Source organism: Podospora pseudoanserina, chromosome 1, assembly GCF_035222485.1.
Source record: "Podospora pseudoanserina strain CBS 124.78 chromosome 1, whole genome shotgun sequence".
Lineage (NCBI taxonomy): Eukaryota > Fungi > Ascomycota > Sordariomycetes > Sordariales > Podosporaceae > Podospora > Podospora pseudoanserina.
Window position 1 is genome coordinate 1,906,792 of NC_085920.1, and position 20,902 is coordinate 1,927,693.

At 52.5% G+C, this 20,902-nt stretch overlaps 9 protein-coding genes across 9 annotated transcripts; 5 read left to right on the forward strand and 4 right to left on the reverse strand.

Moving 5' to 3' along the window:
* Window positions 1-26: 26 nt before the first annotated feature.
* QC764_105400 (uncharacterized protein) lies at window positions 27-1,721 on the reverse strand (the record flags this gene model as incomplete). Its single annotated transcript, XM_062941779.1, has 2 exons — window positions 27-1,518; window positions 1,582-1,721. The coding sequence occupies 2 exons, from the start codon at window positions 1,719-1,721 to the stop codon at window positions 27-29; spliced, it is 1,632 nt and encodes a 543-aa protein (XP_062804669.1).
* A 1,103-nt stretch (window positions 1,722-2,824) lies between these two features.
* Window positions 2,825-5,555, forward strand: QC764_105420 (uncharacterized protein; the record flags this gene model as incomplete). Its single annotated transcript, XM_062941781.1, has 3 exons — window positions 2,825-4,328; window positions 4,389-4,606; window positions 4,660-5,555. Exons 1-3 carry the CDS (start codon window positions 3,892-3,894, stop codon window positions 5,553-5,555), a joined length of 1,551 nt encoding a protein of 516 aa, XP_062804670.1. The 5' UTR covers window positions 2,825-3,891.
* QC764_105410 (uncharacterized protein) lies at window positions 3,080-3,535 on the reverse strand (the record flags this gene model as incomplete). Its single annotated transcript, XM_062941780.1, has 1 exon — window positions 3,080-3,535. One exon carries the CDS (start codon window positions 3,533-3,535, stop codon window positions 3,080-3,082), a length of 456 nt encoding a protein of 151 aa, XP_062804671.1.
* Window positions 5,556-6,120: 565 nt separating the features above from the next.
* QC764_105430 (uncharacterized protein) lies at window positions 6,121-7,524 on the forward strand (the record flags this gene model as incomplete). The annotated part of the gene is made up of 1 exon (XM_062941782.1): window positions 6,121-7,524. The coding sequence occupies one exon, from the start codon at window positions 6,121-6,123 to the stop codon at window positions 7,522-7,524; it is 1,404 nt and encodes a 467-aa protein (XP_062804672.1).
* Window positions 7,525-10,202: 2,678 nt separating this feature from the next.
* Window positions 10,203-11,855, forward strand: QC764_105440 (uncharacterized protein; the record flags this gene model as incomplete). Its single annotated transcript, XM_062941783.1, has 1 exon — window positions 10,203-11,855. One exon carries the CDS (start codon window positions 10,203-10,205, stop codon window positions 11,853-11,855), a length of 1,653 nt encoding a protein of 550 aa, XP_062804673.1.
* Window positions 11,856-12,116: 261 nt separating this feature from the next.
* Window positions 12,117-13,049, reverse strand: QC764_105450 (uncharacterized protein; the record flags this gene model as incomplete). Its single annotated transcript, XM_062941784.1, has 1 exon — window positions 12,117-13,049. The coding sequence occupies one exon, from the start codon at window positions 13,047-13,049 to the stop codon at window positions 12,117-12,119; it is 933 nt and encodes a 310-aa protein (XP_062804674.1).
* Window positions 13,050-14,528: 1,479 nt separating this feature from the next.
* QC764_105460 (uncharacterized protein) lies at window positions 14,529-15,380 on the reverse strand (the record flags this gene model as incomplete). The annotated part of the gene is made up of 1 exon (XM_062941785.1): window positions 14,529-15,380. The coding sequence occupies one exon, from the start codon at window positions 15,378-15,380 to the stop codon at window positions 14,529-14,531; it is 852 nt and encodes a 283-aa protein (XP_062804675.1).
* Window positions 15,381-16,881: 1,501 nt separating this feature from the next.
* QC764_105465 (uncharacterized protein) lies at window positions 16,882-17,186 on the forward strand (the record flags this gene model as incomplete). The annotated part of the gene is made up of 2 exons (XM_062941786.1): window positions 16,882-16,943; window positions 17,069-17,186. The coding sequence occupies 2 exons, from the start codon at window positions 16,882-16,884 to the stop codon at window positions 17,184-17,186; spliced, it is 180 nt and encodes a 59-aa protein (XP_062804676.1).
* A 447-nt stretch (window positions 17,187-17,633) lies between these two features.
* srk1 (MAPK-activated protein kinase Srk1) lies at window positions 17,634-20,827 on the forward strand (the record flags this gene model as incomplete). Its single annotated transcript, XM_062941787.1, has 5 exons — window positions 17,634-18,546; window positions 18,695-19,053; window positions 19,318-19,371; window positions 19,484-19,728; window positions 19,789-20,827. Exons 1-5 carry the CDS (start codon window positions 18,507-18,509, stop codon window positions 20,825-20,827), a joined length of 1,737 nt encoding a protein of 578 aa, XP_062804677.1. The 5' UTR covers window positions 17,634-18,506.
* Between the last annotated feature and the right edge of the window lie 75 nt (window positions 20,828-20,902).

Below are 20,902 nucleotides of genomic sequence, written 5' to 3' on the forward strand. Positions count from 1 at the left end.
CCAACCAAGGTATCTTAGACATCCATCTACGCAATCCAGAACCAAACCCTTTGCAACCAGTTCTTCGGCACAGGCTTAACATCGCCCTCACACCACTCGTCCATTTCCTTCTTGCCGGTCACCACATCGATATCAGCCAATGGCTTCGCCAAGGGCGTCCTGTACACAATCTTGTGTCCCACATATAACAACAAAAATGCCGGGATAGTGATGTACGCCGCCAAAAAGTTCTTGTAGTCGAACCCCCCGTCAGCCGCCTTGATGGCAAACACTTGAAATCCGTTGGTGAGGGTAAGAAGCGAGATGAGAACCAGCACAAACCAAGAGAGGTATGGCTGCCCGATCGTTTTAAATGGTAGTGTGTCTAGTAGACTCTGGAATTTCAGAGCCGAGCGGAAGCGGAGATAGGTGATGAGAACCACGATCCAAGCGATGAAACCTGAGATGGTGGAGATGTTCATGAACCAGGTGAATACTGTGGCGCCGTTTTCGGAGACGTTGAGGTAGGCCAGAAGCCCGAGCGACCACGTCCCAAGGACGGCGGCGTAAGGAACACCTCTGCGTGTAGTCCTGGTGAAAATATGTGGTGCTTGGCCGGTTGCCGCCAAGGAGTACAGGATACGTGATCCAGAGTAAAGAAAAGCATTACCGGCTGACCACGCAGAGGTGAGAATGGCGGCATTAATGACGTGGTTAAGGCCACCAATGCCTGCTTCCTGAATACCGATGACCCAGGGAGAGGCGTTGGCGTTCGACTCAGGGGACAAAAGGCGCGGGTGATCGGATCGGACGAGACAGCCGAGAATCAAACTGCTGACACCGTAGAAGATAGCCAGACGGTACAAGAAGCGGCGAGCAGCCTTGGGAATGTTCCGCCGAGGAGCAACAGTTTCACCAGCCGCGAGACCGATAAGCTCAGGGGAGGTGATGAAACTGAACCCAGCTCTGACAAATGCCGTCCAGTATGCCAAAAAGTTGCCCCAACTTCCCGTTGCCACATATGGTTTGATGGCACCAGGATCATTCCAAGTCCCGAACCCAATCGCTTCCCTGTTGGGCGCTCCGCCGGCCATGATGACAATTCCCGTAATGATCAAACCCAGGATGGTGATCAGCTTGATGCTGGCAAACCAAAACTCGGCCTCGCCAAACACCTCAACGGCAATGATGTTGAGAGCCAGGCAGACAATCAAGATGATCGTGATCCAAACAGCAGCATGAACGGGAGTGTCCCAGTAATCCAGCAGGATAGCTCCCGCTGAAGCTTCCGCTGCCACCAGAATGGCATACGCATACCAATAGTTCCAGCCGGCCGCAAAAGCCAAACTGCTATCGACATACCGGTTCGTGAAATATGGTAGCGTGATTCCTCTCATCGGAAGATAGGTAGTCATCTCAGCAATGGCGTTCATCACACACCACACAACAAACATCTGTGACAGGTAACCCAGCCATAATGGCAGTGGACCGACAAGCGCGAGAATTCCACCAGAGCCAACAAAAAGGCCTGTTCCGATGCTGTTGTCCGTGTGAGCTGCCAGTAATTCATGATGAAGAGAGGGAGATTTGGGCAATACTTACGCGCCACCCAGTGCCAAAAACTGAATGTGTCTACTTTTCAACCCACGTTGAAGTTGCGAGTCCTTGTCGAGCGAGACAAGCCCGTCTAGCAGCTCGGGGCCACTGCCGCTTTCAACCGACCCTTCGTGCTCCGATTTCATTTTTGGTGTATCCTCCCAGCCTGGAAGTCGAGTTGTCGACAGGGAGAAGGTTGGATGGCCTAGAACAAAGATGACTGCTCACGAGACTTGGACAGGCGTAGATAGGCACATGAAGGCTGTCCAGATCTATGGAAATAAGTTTTGATCCGGCGCGGTTGAAGGTTGTATGTAGACCCTTTTAACCTTTGTGCCACCTGCACGTTTTTGTTGCCGGCCGATGAGACCCGAGGGTTTGGGTCAGGAAGAGCGGATGGGGTATGGTGTTGATCAAATGTGAGGCAGATGTCAAAAACATGCCATTGATTGGAATACAGTAGGTAGCGCACCCAATGCCTTAAGTCAGGCTGGCGCGGAGGAAGGACGTCACCGATGGCTGGGGTCAGTGCCGGGGCAACGTCCGGGGAAGCGGATGAGGAGGGGTGATGGTGAGAAACCTGATAGGAGATTGCAACCATGGCAAGGAATTCCAACCGTAGCATGTCTGGGATTTTGTGTGTTCTCTTTCGGGGTGATTGGCCATGTCGCTGGCTGCTGATCCGACCTTCCTAATTGGAAGGCCCTCGAGTTGACAATGGTGGGATTGAACGCTAGAACCGTGTGAGTGCCGATCTGAGGTTTCCCTGCCCCACTACACGTCGTGTAACATCAACACTGTGACCTTCCGATCCGCTCACTGTCTTCCACCGTAGCTACCCGTTTGCCATGGCGTCGGTAAGAAAAGAGGTATCGCGTTTGGAATTCGACCCAGGAGTACGTGATCCAGTCGGACGGTGGCGGTGAGAAGAGGCGATAAAGGCACGCTAGAGGATGTGCTCGCGTGTGGCTTTCGCCATCAACGGCTGTTGAAGATTCTCCAAGATTTTGAGAATCGGTGAATGGATCAAGTTAGAAATGCCGTTTAGAGACACCCTAAGGTACCTAGGTGTGAATCCCTTTTGGTAAGGTAGGTAATACAAACAGGAAGTGTTAGGTGTTGGTGAGGCACCCTGCTCAGGAGCCGATGTGTGCTCAGAATTGTGACATCACATGAGAACGGAATGTCTTCCGACACCCAGCGTTGATATGCATTTGAAGATCTAGTCCAGCAAAAGATATATCCCCAGATCATCAATTCGCATCGATACCATCAAAACTATTAGTTTTTTGCTGATTTGACACTGCCCAAAGTCAAGTTGACAAAAATACTCCGTACAGCGAGGGATGCTTGATCAACTGATAACTGTCGGAAAACGGAAGGTCGCCCTTCCCGCCAAGTCCAACCCTTGCAAACCCCCAATCAATTTTGCAGACCACCTCACATCCTCATCACATCTCGTGGTCCAAAGAAGTTTTCCATCTTTCCATCTGGACCATGCCCTTCACTCCGAAACGACCGCTTGGCACTTGATCTCAACATTGAGCCTCTCGTTGGGCAGCGCAGCAACCTGAACGCAAGTCCGAGCTGGTGCTTTGGTGCGGTCTGGCCAAACTTTGTTCCACTCGGCGTTCATGGCGGCGTAATCGCTTCGAATATCCGTCAAGAAGACCGTCGCGTCCACAACACTTTCAAGACCACATTTCCCGTCCGTGGCCCCGCGAATGATAGTTTCGATGTTCCTCAGAACAGCTGCTGTCTGTGTCCCGCAGTCCAAAATATGTGTTCCGTCGGCCTGTGTTTCGCAACCTTCGTAGGTGCCGTCCCCGCGTCGACTCGAGGTACCCGATACGAATATTGTTCGCGCCGTACTTGGGATGGTGCGGGCATGAGGATAGTTGGCCAGCCCCTGGGCTCCAGTCGCTGGCAGCAAGTAGCCTGTTCCGTTTGGTGATGCCATTTTGCGTTTGATGTAGTCTTTTGTCGACAGGATATGGTAGTTGAGGCCCAGTTGGTGATACTTGACACCAGACGTTGTTATACCGAAGCCAAGAACCCCTCCGGCCCCTCACTGAGGTCCCGTTCGATAAGCGCCAAGCGCCGGATCCCGTTTTGACCTACCTGACCCGCCTTCCGTCCCGACCCGCGATTTGCCGACACTACTGCTGCTCTACATCCCTGGCCTAGAATCTTGTCTCGATACATGTGACATATTCACCAGAGCACCATATTGTCCTATTTCTACCCCTGGATAATCCAATCTTTGTTGTGCCATCGCTAAAAGTGTTTTGAAGTGTTGCTCTTGTATCGACAAATATGTCGTCCTCGACCTCAGACAGACGGTTGAGTGAGCTGTGGAGCTGCGTTACGCTCGACGAGGCAAGCTCACTTATAGACTCCACAAGCAGCCCCTTCTCACTTCAGAACTTTGTTGGAGGCCAATACATTGCTCCTCCTGACTCCTTGACCAGCTCCTCGCAACACATCACCTCGTTCGAGCCAAAGACTGGTCGTCCCATCTACACGCTTCCGTGTACTCAACCCCATGCCGTGGAGGCGGCCATCAAAGCCGCCAAGGCGGCTTTTCCATCATGGAGCAAAACAGCCCGTGCAGAGAGATCGGCCATTCTCTGGAAAGTGAGCGAACTGCTCCAGCAAAACAAAGAAGTCTTTGCGATATGGGAAAGCATCGACCAGGGAAAGACACTGGATAGAGCTAGGGTAGAGGTTGATAGGGCCATATCCAACTTCTCGTAAGAGATCAACAGAAGCTAGGCGGTATTCTTTCTCTTGGTGGCTGACAAAGAGGGCAGATATTTTTCGACCTTTATCCTCCACGAGCAAACAGCCGCGCGGATGGTGGATGGAGTTGCTCTTACCTATGAACATCGCTCACCAGCCGGCGTATTTGCCCTGATCTCACCATGGAACATGCCGTTGTATCTGCTCACCTGGAAGATTGCACCTTGTCTCGCCTTTGGGTGTACGGCTGTTGCGAAGCCAAGCGAGGTGACGAGCATGACGGCCTTCTGTCAGTTCATTCGTTGAATCGCGACTTATATGCTGTGCTAACAACTGCTACAGTGCTGGGTGATATCTTCCAAAAAGCCGGAGTCCCACCTGGAGTCATCAATATCATCTTTGGCGACGGAGCAACAACCGGTGCCGCCCTGGTGGCATCGCCGTTGATCAACGGCGTATCATTCACTGGAGGCACTCAGACCGGCATTGCTATCCGCCGCCTTACTGCGCATCAGATAGGAAAGCATCTTTCCCTCGAGCTGGGTGGCAAGAACCCGACTTTGGTCTTTGAAGACTCGATGGTGCCTTCAGTGCGCGAACGTACCATCCGGGTTGCTGCCATGGCTGCCTTTGAGAACCAGGGAGAAATTTGCCTCTGTGGCTCGCGGATTTATGTTGAAAAGTCTGTTTACAACGACTTTGTCCGCGACTTTACGGCTTATGTCAGGGAGAAATACGTGCTGAAGCAGACTGTCGGGGCGGTTGCCAGCTTGCAGCATTGCGACAAGATCAGGAGATATCTCGAGTTGGCCGCGGAACAAAAGGCGACATTTCATCTTGGGGGTGCTCCGCCAACTTTGAACGAGGATGAGGCCCAAGGATACTGGATCGAACCGACTATCTTGACGGATGTGGCCAAGAATTCGGCGATTCAGATTGATGAGATATTCGGCCCCGTGGTGACCATCACTCCTTTTGACAATGAACAGGAGGCAATCCAGCTTGCGAATGATAGCGAATATGGACTGGCAGCCATTCTACTAACGACTGACGGAGCAAGGATGAGACGTGTTGGAGAGCAGCTCGAAGCTGGTTTGGTCTGGGTCAACTGCTGGTTGGTCCGAGAGCTTGGAACTCCTTTCGGCGGAATGAAGAACAGCGGAACAGGAAGAGAAGGAGGCGAGCATTCCAGAGACGTGTTCACCGTTGTGAGAACACTGCATCTGCCCGCCTACTAGGACCCTATCAACACCATGGCCGCAGGGCACGTGGCGCCCACGATGATAGCTGAAAAGCGGCTGGACTTTGGACCTTCCACAATGGTCAGCTGGATGCTAAGCGACTATCGATACGACCAAGCGTTTTCCTGGATCTACAGGCTCAGAGTTCACCGGTTTACCGCAACAAAGCTCGCCGGCATTAGCGCAGTCGGCTTGTCGCGGGTATCTCTCCCGGGCACAGGACGGACTTGGGCAATTGACCAATCAGCGCCGTATCCGTTCCGCCATCCGTCATCCGACATCCGCATTTTCGACCACCACAAACAAACAATTGCAAGCCTGTGCCTGGTGCTGCATGTGTGTGAACGTGATTGGATTTGGGGTGGAACATGACATCACGTTGATATACTTGCAGGTTTCTCATTGATCATTGATATAGCACAATATAGTTTTACGATTCCCATCTTATTCTAGGTTGGTAAACGCTTCCTCGATGTTTTGACAACCTTCATATCGTCACTTATATTCACATCACGATCGTCAGCATCATTACCGTCAAGTACCACCACCAAGCATAATCATCATGGCACCACCAATCCAAGACTGCAACTGCTGCTCCAGCTCCTCCTCCCCCTCCATGTCTTCCTCCCCAGACACCCCAATCACCCCAACAACGCCAACAATCCGCCCGGCCTCGAAGCTCTTCAGAATAGACATGCACACCCACATCATGCCCCCATCCCTTCCAGACCTCTCCTCCCTCACCCCACCATCAGACAGCACCTACCAATGGCCCTCCTTCCGCCCCGTCTTCTCCCCCGACGCCAAGCCCGGGGAGATCGACATGTTTGTCGGCCCAAACTTCTTCCGCCGCGTCCAAGCAAACTGCTACGACCCCGCCGTCCGCATCAAGGAGATGGACGCCGTAGGCGTAGACGTCCAAGTCCTCTCCACCGTCCCAGTTCTCTTCTGCTACGACGCCCCGCTAGAGCCAGCGGTTGTTCTGGCCAGGACGTTGAATGATCACATCGCGGAGATATGCCGGCGGTACCCTGAACGGTTCGCCGGGTTGGGGACTGTGCCATTGCAGGATACCACCTCCGCAGTGGAAGAGCTGAGACGGATAAAAGGAATGAAAGGGATGAAGGGGATCCAAATCGGGACTTCGATCACGGAAAACATGATGCTGGATGATGAGCGGCTGGAGGAGTTCTGGAAGGAGTGCGAGGAGTTGGATGTGCCTGTTTTTGTGCACCCTTTGGGGTATTCCCTGCCGAGGGAGAATAAGGCCCGGTGGGGGAAATACTGGGGGAGTTGGCTTGTTGGTATGCCTTCTGAGACGGCGTTGGCCATGTTGGCGGTTACGTGCTCGGGGTTGTTGGGGCGGTATCCGAGGTTGAGGGTTTGCTTTGCTCATGCGGGTGGGGCTTTTCCTGCTTTGATGGGGAGGGTGCAGAAGGGGTATGGTTGTAGGTCGGACTTGGTTGCTATGGACTCGCCGGGGGTTTCACCGAAGGATTATTTTAGGGGGAAAGGAGGTGAGGAGGAGGGAGGGATATATCTTGATTCTTTGACGCATGATCCTGATTTGTTGGCGTTTATACTTGCAAAGTTGGGGCCGGGTGGGAAGGGGAGGGTTTTACTTGGGAGTGACTACCCTTTTCCGCTAGGTGAGGTGCCCATGGCAGGAAAGATGATTGTTGAGGATGAGAGTGTAGATCAGTTCTTGAAGTGGGAAGAGAAGGCGTGGATTCTGGGGAGAAATGCCATCAGGTTTTTGAAGTTGGGGAAGGAGTTTGAGAGCAGATTCAACAGCAGGTTGCAAGAAGCTGCTGACGAGAGTTGGAATAAGTGGAACAGTACTGTATCGGGAGGGCTGCCTGTCAGGCCAAAGGAGATTGCGCACAGTGGAGGGAGAGATGGCAGACCGGTGATGATTCGTGATCAGGACTGGGAGGTGTCATCTTTTAGTAGTGAAAGTCTGTAGTTCGTATAACTAGGCGTACAGGAATCAATGCAACAATACCGATGATGGTGCTTAATAGAGTCATGTACAATAGGGGAGAAAACTCATGGGTAAATACGGCAAGATGCTATCTAAGAAGCTCAACGCTGAATGATATCCAAGAACAGAAGATGTGCCTACGTCTTCAAGACTCTTGCTTGCCGTCTTCATACCCTGCAGTCGCTGCCACCGCTCCGGTGAGCTCCACATCCCCCGGTGTACTTCTGTTGCGCTTCCTCCACATTTCCATTCCCTTCAGTCTCTCAAACCTCTCTCGAAATGCCCTCCCCGCCTCCACCTTTTGTGAGCGAAGCTTGGTCATGATCTCCGTTTTCTCCAGCTTCTGAAGATTCTCGTTCATTGTCGCGTTCACTTCAGCTCGCTGTGTCCAAAGGTCCCATACTGCGAGAACTAGCAGTGTGGCTGGGCCAGCCAGAGCCCAAAATACCCAGAAATGGGCTGTCAGCTGTAGCCTGTCCTCGTCGGATATCTTCGTGAAAGGTGCCATGACCGTCTGTGTAGAAAATCAGCAAATACCAGTGAGGTAAGACAGGTAGTAGAGGGCGGGGATATCTACCGCAATAGCCGTGGCTGGCAGAAAGACCATGGTCAGAAGAGCAATGCTTTTCATTGCTGAAGAGTCCCGTCATGTCTCGCGAGCGATTTCTTGTTGCATGAGGTTATACAGCTCTTTAAAAAGACTACATAGTATTGCGCCACATTATGATGAATGACACTGTAACCATTTTTTAACGTGCCACTTGCAAATACAAATGCACATCTTGTATCATGTGTTCGTGCTGATGAAACAAACTCCGACTGCGCACAGATGCAAGCTCCAGAAACCGCCTGCTTCGGCTGCCATCATAGATCTCTGGCTCTTGCTCGACTCCAAATCGTTGACAATGATGCTGAATCTTGCTGATGGCTGCAATGATCGAACCGTGAAGGGGCTGGAACATTGTAAAAGTCCTGTTTTGCAAGTATCGATGTTGCGTAGTAAGCGTTATATGCAGCCCAGAAAAGAATTTGTCTTGTTCTTCGGTTTCATTCCCAGCATCCTGAAGAAGATCTGCCTCTTGAAGAGCCACCTTCTTATCCATGACCGCTAGAGTTTCGTTGACAAACTGAAGGTTCTTTCGTATTACATTCACTTGGCTTTTGATGTCCAGCAGAGCCCACTAGTAGATTAGCAAAGGTAGAAGTCGGATCCTTGATATAGTCCTTGCAGTGTACGACGTTAACCGGCACAGACATATGTTCTGATTCAACCCCGTCGGCGACATAGAATCCCTGTGTCAAGCGGAGAGATAGATTATAGCTAAGCGCCATGGAAATCCAGCATTTGGTGGAGGTATTCCAGTTAAGTGTCAAGCCTGCAATGATTCTTTTATCAACACTTGCACGGTCGTCAATAATACCCTCTCAGAGAATCTGCTTCTCATCTAATGCTGAGGCGTTGGTGCCAAGATCTTCAATAGTAACAGATAGAACTGTTGATCCTTTGCTCGTAAGATCCCTGACATACGATTTTGGCAGTTCCATTGTCTGCATCATCTCCATCCACTGCTCTCTTGTGAAGGGTACTGCCCAGGCTGATTCCACAGCCCAGGAGCCATAAATCAGTCGCAGGATTCCTGTGGGCGGGTTCTCAAGTTCATCCTTAGGGACGAATCGTCCTTTTGCTCTCAACCATTATCCAAAGTCCTCTGAGTCCGTGTTTAGAGTATAGTAGTCTTTGACTTTTGTTGGGAGTGACTAAGGAAAGAATCAATAATTATTGCCCTGCGCTTTAACCAATGCTTCGGATCAAACACACCTGAAAGGACACAATTTCTAGACATCCCACTTCTCTTGCATCAGCATCAGACGCGAACGTTAGCCAGTCTGTGTATGGAAGTCCAAAGAGGTCCATTTTCCAAGTTTACAACCCGAGTATGGGGTTGAACGCCGAAACTGGATGTGGTGCAATGTCAAGGTCGGTATTATCAAAGGAAAATGATCGTGAAATCCAGAGGATATGAATGCTCACGATTCACTGTCAACAACCTTCTTCCCTTTTCATCAATTTCATTTACCTAACAGTTAACAGTGTTGTCACCCAATAAACCACAAATTCTTCCTGAAAAAGCGCTGAATGATGAACCAATTTAGTTTTGCAGCTGTGCATGTGCGTGGACTCAAATGGTTGGCTAGGTGCTCAAGGGGACATGCATGGTACGTCAACCTTGAACTGATCACAGCGTTGACATTTGTTCTTCCTATAGGGACTGGTTAGAACATCACGGTTTTGATCTCAAACGTGGCGTTGCCTTCCGAACTTCGGAACCACTGGGAACCACTTCCAGACAGCCACCCCGTCTTGCTTGGCCCTGCCTGAAGCCCCGCTCTCGCCACTCCCCACCCGAAACTTGAGTTGACCTCTTATATCACCCCTCTGAGATAATCTGGGGCCACGATCATCTTTCACTAGTGAACTGAGACTTGCATACCCCAGTTATCGGAGACCACTCCCAGGTAATAATGGGGTTTATACCCCGGATACCCGGTGCCCGACCAATATCACTCAACCGTGACTGCATAGACACACCGCTTGAGGATATCACCAGAAGGGTCTGAGCCACCCAATACAATTCAGAACAATTCGCCTGGTCGCCATAATGTCCACTCAAGCAACCCTCTTCACCAATGGCCGCATTTTTCTCTCCGGAGTAAACCCCGGCACCAACGCCGGTCTCACCCGGTCCCCAACATTTGCCGACTGCATGCTCGTCCGTGGTGACAAGATTGAACATGTCGGCTCATCTTCAGATGAGGTCATCAGCACGGCTCTTGCCTCCAGATCAGTAACCACCCATGACCTCCAAGGAAAAACCGTTCTCCCTGGATTCGTTGATGGGCATCTTCATCTCATGCTCCTTGGTCAAGCTCTCAACAAGCTTGACCTGGTGAGATGCAAAGACCTCGAAGAAATCCGTTCAACCATCAGAGAATATGCTGCCGCCAACCCAGACATGCCTCGCATCTTATGCAGAGGATACATGCACATTCAACTTCCCAACGGAGCCACAGCCGCTGACCTGGACGACCTCGACGAGCTCAACCGTCCCATCCTCATCGACTCCAAAGACCTTCACTCAACCTGGTGCAACACAGCCGGCATCAAAGAACTCGGCGCAGAAAACTGGGCCGACGTCCCAGGCGGCGTCATCGAAAGGAACTCCAACGGCAAGCTCACCGGCGTCTTCTCCGAAGCAGCAAACATCACTTACGTTTGGCCCTATCTCGCCAGCGTAGCCTCCATGGAAGAGCGTACAGCCGCCATCCGCTCCGCCGTCACAGCCTACCACGAAGCAGGCTACACCGGCATGATCGACATGGCCATGGATGAAGGCGCCTGGGAGGCCATCCAAGCCCTCATCGCAACCGACGGCTCCATCCCCATCCGCCTCGCCTGCTACTGGCTCGTCAAGCCCCTCCCAACCGAAGCCGAAACCCTCGCTCAAGTCGACCGCGCCATCGAGCTCGCCTCCCAGTTCAACGCCTCCACCGCCCCCGACTGCCGCATCGTCGGCATCAAGGTAATCTGCGACGGCATCATCGACGCCTGCACCGCCGGCCTCTCCCAGCCCTACGAGCACAACTCCCACTTCGAAGTCCCCCTCTGGACCCACGCCCAGCTCGAACCAGTCGTCAAACGCGCCAACGCCGCCGGCCTCCAAATCGCCCTCCACGCCATCGGCGACGCAACCATCAAAATGGTAGTCGACATCCTCTCCGCCCACGCCAACCCAGACAACCGCCCCCGAGTAGAGCACATCGAGCTCGCCAGCGCAGAAGACGCCGCCCGCCTGGGCCAAAACCGCATCACAGCCTCCATCCAGCCCGTCCACGCCGACCCAGCCATCCTCAAAGCCTGGCCCAAACTCCTCGGCCAGCACCGCTGCGGTAGAGCCTTTGCCTACCGCGAATTCGCCGACCACGGCGCGCCCCTCGCTCTGGGAAGCGACGCCCCTACCGCACCTCACGCCCCGCTTGGAAACGTCTACGTGGCCACCACCCGCAAATCATACCGCGAGCCGGAGCTCGAAACAGCCGTCAACCCTCATTTTGCCCTCGGACTGTGCGAGTCTGTCGCCGCGGCTACGGAAGGGGCAGCCTACAGTTGCTTTGACGACCACAGAATAGGCTCGTTGAAGAAGGGTCACAAAGCTGACTTCGTCGTCGTGGACATGGAGTGGGAAAATGAGAAGCTGATGCAGTCCAAGATTACAGAGACGTGGTACGACGGGAATAAGGTGTTTTCGGCTTGAGATCCGAGGTAATGTATGATGGAGTAAGCAAAAAAAAAAAAAGACGGCTCGGTTGGGGTTCCGAAGAGTAAGAAACTTTATCTTCGGATGACCAGCAGACTTACCGAGAAAATGGAAGGCTGGGTGGGCCGTGGGCGACAGTATATCATGCAGGTTGAGGGGTGGCAGGAAACCTGGTAACGTGGTCGGGATGGATTCTTGAATTCGAAAAAAAACAAAAACAAAATGGCTTGGATATCATATCGTACATTTTCTCCCAAATCACTCGTAGGCATAATACTGCCGTGGCCAAATATTCATCGCCGTCTTCTGCCCACTCTCCAGCGGTAGACCGGCGTGTTTCGTGCGCGTGTCCCCCGTGCCGTTGGGATGTAGATTGATCCAGAACAAAGAATTACCAGCAACAGGTCGGAATGCCAGTCCTCCATCTTCATGTTCCCTCCACAGTGGTTTCTGTTGCTCCCCACCCCCGCTTTCCCTTTGAGTGATTCCAGGTTGCTCCCCCTTGGGGCCGGGTGCGACTATGCTCTCTGCAAAAGGAAAGTATGTTTCACCGCCTGTGCAGTCGTCCTCCAGAATGGCAAAGAAGCTCGCAAGCCTGTTCCATGTATTCCAGCTCCCATCGTCTGCCCAGAGCGGACTGGCGAACCAGTCATGGTGCAGGGTGAATTGCTGTCCGGTTGTGTATCGAACCAGCTGAGGTTGACCCATCTCATCCCAGCCATCGCGGAACATGTTACCCAAGAAGTTGCGAGCTCGCTTGAGGACGCATTGTACTGTCGGGTTGTCTTCTGGTAGTCCAGCAGAGCTCGACGTCCGTTCCTTTGTGTTTTGTTGGCGACCTCCCTTGGTGACTTTTGATGGAGCAAATTCGGGCTCGCCAGCTTGGAGGAGCTGGGTAATCTCAGTCGGGGTAATGAGGTTGTGTATGTAGATAATCAACGGGTCAAGAGAGACCAGCTCAGTGCGGTAGGAGTGGGAGGTATCGCAGGAGAAGGGCGCCTTGGTGCTGACGGGCTCACTACCCGTGTTATTCTTCAAGAATGGAAGACTCAGAGGGACTTTGGCAACAGGAAGATCAGTGATGAAGGATGTGATTTGTGGTGGAGCGATCCTAGTGAAGTATGGTATCCCTAATCCGAGCAGAGCTGCTCCAGCAGAGATACCCGCCACCTTGGCCACGTTTGTAGTCATGTCGAGTCGCGCAAACTGGCATCAGAGAGCAAGACAAAACGTGCCCCAGAGCCTGATGAACGTCGCACCTACAAGCTGATATAGCACCCCCAACACAAAGAGTGGCCCAGCCCATCCTTTCTCCATCCTGCTCATACCAAGTCCCTCCTGGAGCATCCTCCTCCGCCACCAAGCATCCATATATTCAAACCCGCTGCCGCCAAGTACCGATTCTGTCACCTCCCCTCCCAAAATCGACGATTGCATAACCTTGCGCAAAAAATGCCAGGCCAAGAAGATTTCAAGGAGGGTGTCTCGACAAGCTCACTGGCCGGGGAAAGCAGAGCCAAGCCGTCGCAGCTGTTGTCCGATCTGTTTCTAAATGGTGGGTGGCATGGCGGCTTTTGTTCCGACAAATGGTGTTTACGATCGGGTAATTTTCCGGCATCCAGTCTCAGCGGTGGGAGGTTACCCCGACATAACGCCCTCAGGAACCCGGTCTGGGTAGCAGTTCTGTCCGGTTATTTCGGTAGGACTTGACCACAGAGGTGATTATGGTCACCGTGATGTTACTCCACCAATCCGCATGACACCAGGGCGTTCTTGGCTCGGAACCAGCAGACCCCATCAGTCGAGTCGGCGTTGAAAGTCGGTAACGAGGTATGGTCGATATGTTGGATGCGGGGTGTGGCTTGTTGGTATGTTTTGTGACTGTCGAAGGCTTTGTAGGTGGTTGTCGTCTCGTCCCGGAAAGCATTATACGATCAAGAAAGAATGACAGAAGCTCTGAGGCCAAGTTAATCGATCCAATCACTGGACAGCACTGCGATAGCAGCCGACCAAGATGTTGAAGGTGTTGTCAAGCTTTGTTGCCTGTTGATATGACTAGAACGGCTGACAATGCTCCAGGGGTCACAAACGTTAATTTTCGTGACTTTCCAGGGCTTTAACCAGGGTGATAGCAAGGGGCAGAGAGCCACTTACGAAAGTGTCACACTAGGTCACTCTTTTAGTATTTTCTATGGGAGTGTACTTGGCCTTGCATTTACACTGCCTTTGACGCTTAGGCCAATATTTTCTGTTAAGTGAAGACACCTGGCCTTGACCTGGCCTCGGCTACCCTCACAAAATACTGGCCATTTTCTCGGCCTTCCAGCCTGGTTTCTTGGGAGTGGTCTCCCTGGTGCCCCCCTTGTTGAGTGGCCTTGGCAAGTACCAGACTAGCGTTTATCATCCTGGAGGGTTGTATGTGACGAGGTTCAAATTGGACACCGAAGACTTACTGGCTGCAGTCGAACGGTCCAGACATCTGGGCCCTTTCCATGCCTCTGGCGGTTGCTGCCTCTGTAAAGAGACGTCGTTCCAGTATAAAGCTGTATCTTGTTAACAGAATGGACTGAGTCATCGAGGGAAACAGCGAGCCATAGTACATTGAGTGATCTTTCAAAGTCAGTTTGTCTGCATTAAGTGTTATTACAAAGGAGAGTTATTCATGCCCTTCTACTTCCTCGCTGCCGACATCATAGCCCCCATGTTCCCAGCAATCGTCCCGCCATCCACGAGAATATCCGTCCCCGTAACATACGACGCCTCGCTCCCAGCCAAAAAGGCAACCACGCTCGCAATTTCGTCCGCCGTCCCTCCCCTCTGCAGCGGCGTCCCAGAGATAATCTGCTTGATCGTCTCCCCATGCGGCGACTCCAACTCCTGTCTCACCATCGCCGTCAGAATAACTCCCGGGCTGACACTGTTGATCCTAGCACCCTTCTCTGCCCAAGCCCTTGCCGCCGCCTGAACCCTCAGATAATTCGCAGCCTTTGATAGCGAATACGCCATGGACGGGTCATTCTTCTCCACCAATTCCTTCAACTCTGGCCTATCCAGGATTGTATCCCTCCCGCTCGTGGCAAAATGCGCTGCCAGATCTGGTGATGGCTGTGCGCCGAAGCGAGCCATGCTCGCGATGCAAATCATGCTGCCTCCCGGGGCCACGACCTCTCGGAAAGCGTCGATGACGTTGACTGTGCCGAGTAAATCGACCTTGAAGATGCGGTCTGCGGGTGCCATGGCTGGGGATAGACCGGCTGTGTGAACGATGGTTTCGAGTCTTCCTGCTTGCGCAGCGGCAGAGGCAAACTTCTGAACAGAGGCATAGTCCGAGACATCGATGAGCTGCGTTTGGACTTCGTGTCCATCGTTTCTCAGCGATGTGGCCGCGCTGTCGAGGTTGGCTTGGGAGAAGTCGGAGAGAAAGAGAGTTGTGCGGGCTGAAGAGAGGGCAAGACGGCGAGCAGAAGCAAGACCCATGCCACCGGATCCTATGATTGCTACTACTCTACGAGGGAAAGCCATAATGGGCAGTACCAGGGGAAATAGTGTGTGTGTAAGTCGAATTCAGGGGGTGTTGGGGGTTAGGGTTGTATGTTTGTAGGGTGTTAACTGAGTAGTTCAGCCCTATCTGTTGGTTTCTGGTCAATTATGGGGGTAAGTGGGGTTGAAAAAAGATTATCCTGTACTTGGGCTTCTTCTCAAAGATATAGTTGAGGGACACAACAAGGCTGTTCCGACTTCAATTCGCTGACTGTACTGTCAGCTGATTCTCGCCGGACCCGAAGTTCTGGACTATATCCTCTCCCGAATTTCCACGGCTCATCAGCAAATTCGGGTCGGCTTGACCGTCGAGACTGCTGGTCTTCAGTCCGAGAGTCCGTGGCCACAGCCCACACTGTTCGCAGGCCACGGAGACAGCAAGCCAATGCCGTTCCGGGCCTAGTAGGACGGAGGAATCACCCCGCTGTCCACCCACTTTCAGTGTCGAATCCGACGTGGCCGCACGCTCAAGAAGCCGCTATGTGGGGCTTGGGATTGAAGGGTATCCGCTTATCAGGAGATTTTTGAGACCTCACGGCTCCACTTTGGACATCACCGGATCTGCTGTCTTGATGAGAAAGGCAAGGTCCGAATGTAAGTGGTCAGGGACTTGGGAGAGATATGGTCGGCGACCAACGGGACTTTTTACCACCACGCTCCTCATGACATGGAAACCTGACGAGTCTTCGTGGTCTTCGTGTTCAGACACTGTCAGCTTTGTGTCCTGACGACCTGCAAGACCTGTGATAAGTGGCCTGTTAAAAGGGGCAATGAGGAGGCTGGAAGCAACACACTTTCAGGAGTTGGTCTATCACATTTACGCGACCCGCGTGCATGCAAATCGAAGCACGAACGAGAAGATTCATGTTGTGCTGTTCGCCAGCATTTTCTTCATTACAGGGGTGAATGTCCTGAAGATGACGTCAGGAACGATGTGAGCACTCACGTGGGTGACGAAATAACTTGTGCAAATACTTTCAACCTTACTCACTATTCGGCCATCAAACACCACCAAAAAGGATATTTTCCTCAAAGAAAGTTTCAAAGCATCTTGATACAGGCTTATGACTGTCTGGGATTTTCTTTGGAATTTTTAATCCAAAGTGTGGTGGTGAAAACGGTACATGGAGTAGAGGGTCGATATCATTTGTACAAGTTATTTCGTCACCCACGTGGCACTCAGCGCAAGAGCGGATGAAGCTCTATCCCGAGCTCTGATGCCGGGGAGACGGGGGCTCTTCCCCAGAAAATCTAGGGTCCAGACCAGATCAGCGTGCCATTCTGCACTTCTGACAAGCATTCATGGAAGCGGATGGCACACAACGGGTTATTTGATGATCGGTTACGGCGGTGAGGGACTCTCTCGTAAAGAGTGCCATCTCCTGTCGATAGATGTTGTGTCCTCACTTTTGGCTGTCATTATCCAGGTGGTTTTGGCATTCAGATTAAATATTCCACCAGACAGTGACACCAGGATTTGCGTATGACGATATCAACTGCAAAGTCCCAGCTTTATCAACTACTTGAAACCGTCGGTTGGCAGTCGTGGAACTCTTATCGTTGGCACTCTACCCCGCATCATAGCCAGGAGGGTGATGACGAGGCGGGGTAGTGAGGCCTGTAACGTAGTGGATGACAGGAAACAAACAAGACGATAATATGATGAACAGGCGATACTACTACCAGGTAAACTTCTCATTGGCCTTTGATGCTCTCTCAAGAGGCACAACAGAAAAGCTTTGTTTGAGAACCACACGACTCGTGCCAGAAGCTCGGGTGCTCCGGTGAAAAGGCGGAGGGGAGCGCCGAGACTGCAAAGAAGCCCAGAAAAGCTGAAAAAGCATGGGCCACATGCCAGATCATACAGTGGGTAGCTTCGTCGTGCTGAAACCGGGAATTTACAGGCTGGGAAATGCATTGTTGAGCGGATTTTGGCTCGAATTATCGTCTTTCCCTTCTCCAGCCCTATATAGAAAATTCTTCGACACTTTGTTCCCTTTATGAAGCTTGGGATCTTGGTTTTCCTTGTCCACCCGCCCGTGGCGCCATTGATGATGCCCTTGCTTGTTTCTGGTGACAGTGACGAGGGGACCCTGTCCAGGGCCCGCGCTAATATCCGGGCGCAAGGCAGATGACGCGCGACACTACGTCATAGCCAAGCTACCTCCCCCCACCTCCGACAAAATGCAGCCATGCGAGATTGAGAACCTGCTGCGGCATTCTGCCAGGTGACTGGAGTAATTTGACTGGGCTTTCCCATCATCTGGGAGCAACGTGTTCGCCTGTTCTACTCTGCTAGTGTAGCGATTTTGACAGCTGTGGGCTTTTGTCTCTGATCGCAGCAGCTGGTTTGCTTGGAAGCATTTCCTGCCGTCCTGCCATCCATCCCCCCCCCCCCAACTGGTGCTGTACACCTGACAAATCGAACTTTTTCTGCGGCGGACTCTGCCCAGGCAAGCGCGTACCAGTTATCGCTCGCTCTATGATGAAAATGATGATGAAAGCGGGTGCCTGAGAGAAGAAAGACATTAAGAAAGAGACGGCCCCCATCGATTGGTCGACTTCCACCCCGGTTACATCCCTCAGAAGCCGCAGCCCATCCATTTCTTGGTTCAGTCTCCGTTGCAGCCACAGTGACCTCAGACCCTCCCACTCCCCCCTCCTACCGATTGCATATCTCCTCGACGATCCCGCCGTCTTGTTCCAGACAAACGTCGTCTGGTCTTCATCGTCATTTTTTTTTTTTGAGGGAAACATATCCCCCACCGCACCGCGAGCTCCACTACCCCAAACCTTCCCGTCCTCAACCTTCAATCTTCCCATCATCACCGCTGCTGCTTCTACACTACATCCCATCGAGAGGAAGATAGATATCAACGAGAAACCGTGAAAACTGCAAGAGTCGACATTTGGCTGTGGATACCGCCAACTTCCTACCTTAGCGCCTTGAAAGAATAACCTTTTGAGTTTTTCGGCAGGAAAGCCAAGACAGGGTGCTATTGCTGCCCCTCACTGACCGCCAAAAGCACATCTCCACCCGAGATCGAGTCGAGGACGATCACCACCAGAACAAAGTAAACAGAGGAAGAACAGCGAACACTCGCGATCATGTCGACAATACAGCAACTCAAAAACTTCATCCGTCATGGTATGTAGCTTGTCCCCTCTCCGCTGGGCTGTTTTGTGCGCCGCTAGCACCGGGAAGCAGGTGCTGCAGATCACAGCGTGCGACTGCTACTCAGTGGCTTCGTCCCAAATAACGGAACTCAAAACTGATGTCACCGTCACTGTCACAGGCAAACAAGCTCGAGCCGCCAATGCTGACGACTCTGCACGCACAAAACATGAGCACTCTCCTCCCCATTCGCAAGCCCATGCGAAGCAGCACAATATGGCGCCAGCAGTTTCGGAGCCTGTGTACGGAGCGGGTGCCCCACGACAAAACCATGTCGATGCCTATTCGACTGCCGGAGATGCCCAAAACAGAGTGGCCCAGGCCGGCCATGTAGCCGCGCACCATGTCGAACCAGCCCAGGGTGTCAGCAGCAAGACAAAGAAGAGGGTACCTGACGAAAACATCGCCAAGTTGGTCGCCGAAGAGAATGCCGACAAGAATAAGCTTCCGAGGTATCAAGGTCTCGAGCGCTGGCAACTTGTTGAAAAGATGGGAGACGGCGCCTTCAGTAACGTATACCGCGCCCGCGACCTGCAAGGCCAACACGGAGAGGTGGCCATCAAGGTCGTTCGCAAGTTCGAGATGAACAACATGCAGGTACGTGATATAGCCTGATTCCAGCCTCTTCTTCGTTCCTACCCACGCTTCCCTCTCCTCCTCTCCTATCCTCTCCCTTCATTTCCTTTCCTTTTGTTTTTTCTTTTCCTCCAAGTCCCCCTTACCAACATGCGGGACCCGTTTTAGAGCAACAAGCATCTCCATCCGGATTTCAAGCCAAAGGCTCCCAAAGCAGCAGAGGTGCGAGAAATTTCTTTTCCTTTGTCCCAAGCGCTGTGTTTGTATTTGGACTTCCTGTTGCAAGCGCATATGCTCAGTCTCTGTGATCTCAGTGAACTAACCGCCTGCTTAGCGGGCAAACATTCTCAAAGAAGTTCAGATTATGAAGCAACTCGACCACCCCAATATTGTCAAGTTGATCGACTTTTCCGAGTCCCAGCACTATTACTTTATTATTCTGGAGCTGGCTCCAGGTGGCGAGCTGTTCCATCAGATCGTTCGCCTGACCTACTTCAGCGAGGAGCTCTCCCGTCATGTTATCGTCCAAGTGGCCAAGGCGCTTGAGCACCTCCACGAAGAAAAGGGAATCGTTCATCGGTAGGTAGTCTCATGAACTCTTCGTGGCTTGGCAGTCGTTGTTTGTTAACAATCTACCAGTGATATCAAGCCTGAAAATATTCTTTTCAGCCCAATCCCGATGGTGCCCTCGAAGCACCCGAAGCCCAAGCAACCGGGCGACGAGGACAAGGTAGACGAGGGAGAGTTCATCAAAGGGGTGGGTGCTGGAGGTATTGGCCAGATCAAAATCGCAGACTTTGGCCTCTCCAAGATTGTTTGGGATAACCAGACCATGACGCCATGCGGTACTGTTGGTTATACCGCTCCCGAAATCGTCAAGGATGAGCGGTACTCAAAGTCAGTTGATATGTGGGCGCTTGGCTGTGTGCTTTACACCATGTTGTGCGGTTTCCCGCCATTCTACGACGAGAGTATCGAGGTGCTCACCGAGAAGGTTGCCAAGGGGCAATACACTTTCCTCTCCCCTTGGTGGGATGACATTAGCAAGTCGGCCCAGGATTTGATCTCACATCTTCTCTGCGTCGATCCCGAGCAGCGATACACCATCAAGGAGTTCTTGGCTCATCCCTGGATTCGCGAGTCTGGTCCTACACCACGTGACGAGAAGAAGTCGGCCATGTCGTCAGACGGTGTTTTGAGGGCGTTCGATGCCACCAAGCTTGTGGACGGCGACAAGCGCTACGACTTCCGCTCGCCTGCTGCGGTCAATCTGCGTGAGGTGTTTGACGTTGGATACGCAGTCCACAGACAGGAAGAAGAGGGCAAAAGAAGGAAGCAAATTGGTGGAAAGGCTGGCGTTGATCGCCTTGCCGAGCTGGATGAAGATGCTGAGATGGAGGAGGCACCTGCAGGCTCGACTCAGCAAATCGAGCAAAGCATGCGCAACACTCAGATTAAGGATCACGAGCAGCGCGGGCGCGATCGATCTCGGAAACCCCATCCTCCGCCTGCCGCGGCTGAGCAGAAGGGTTATGGTCAGCATTCGGCTACTGTCGCCGCCGCCGCAAGACAGCAAGTTCGCGAACGTCAACGACAGAAGGGTGTTTTCGAGTTGAACCTTGATGGAGCTACATTATTGGGACGTCGCGGTGCAAAGCCTGCGACTCGGGTGGCGTAGAGAGCTCCGGATCACGAGGATGTCCGCGGGGAGGATAGGTTGCAGACAGGCGACGGCAGCGTCAGCCCTTCTGTG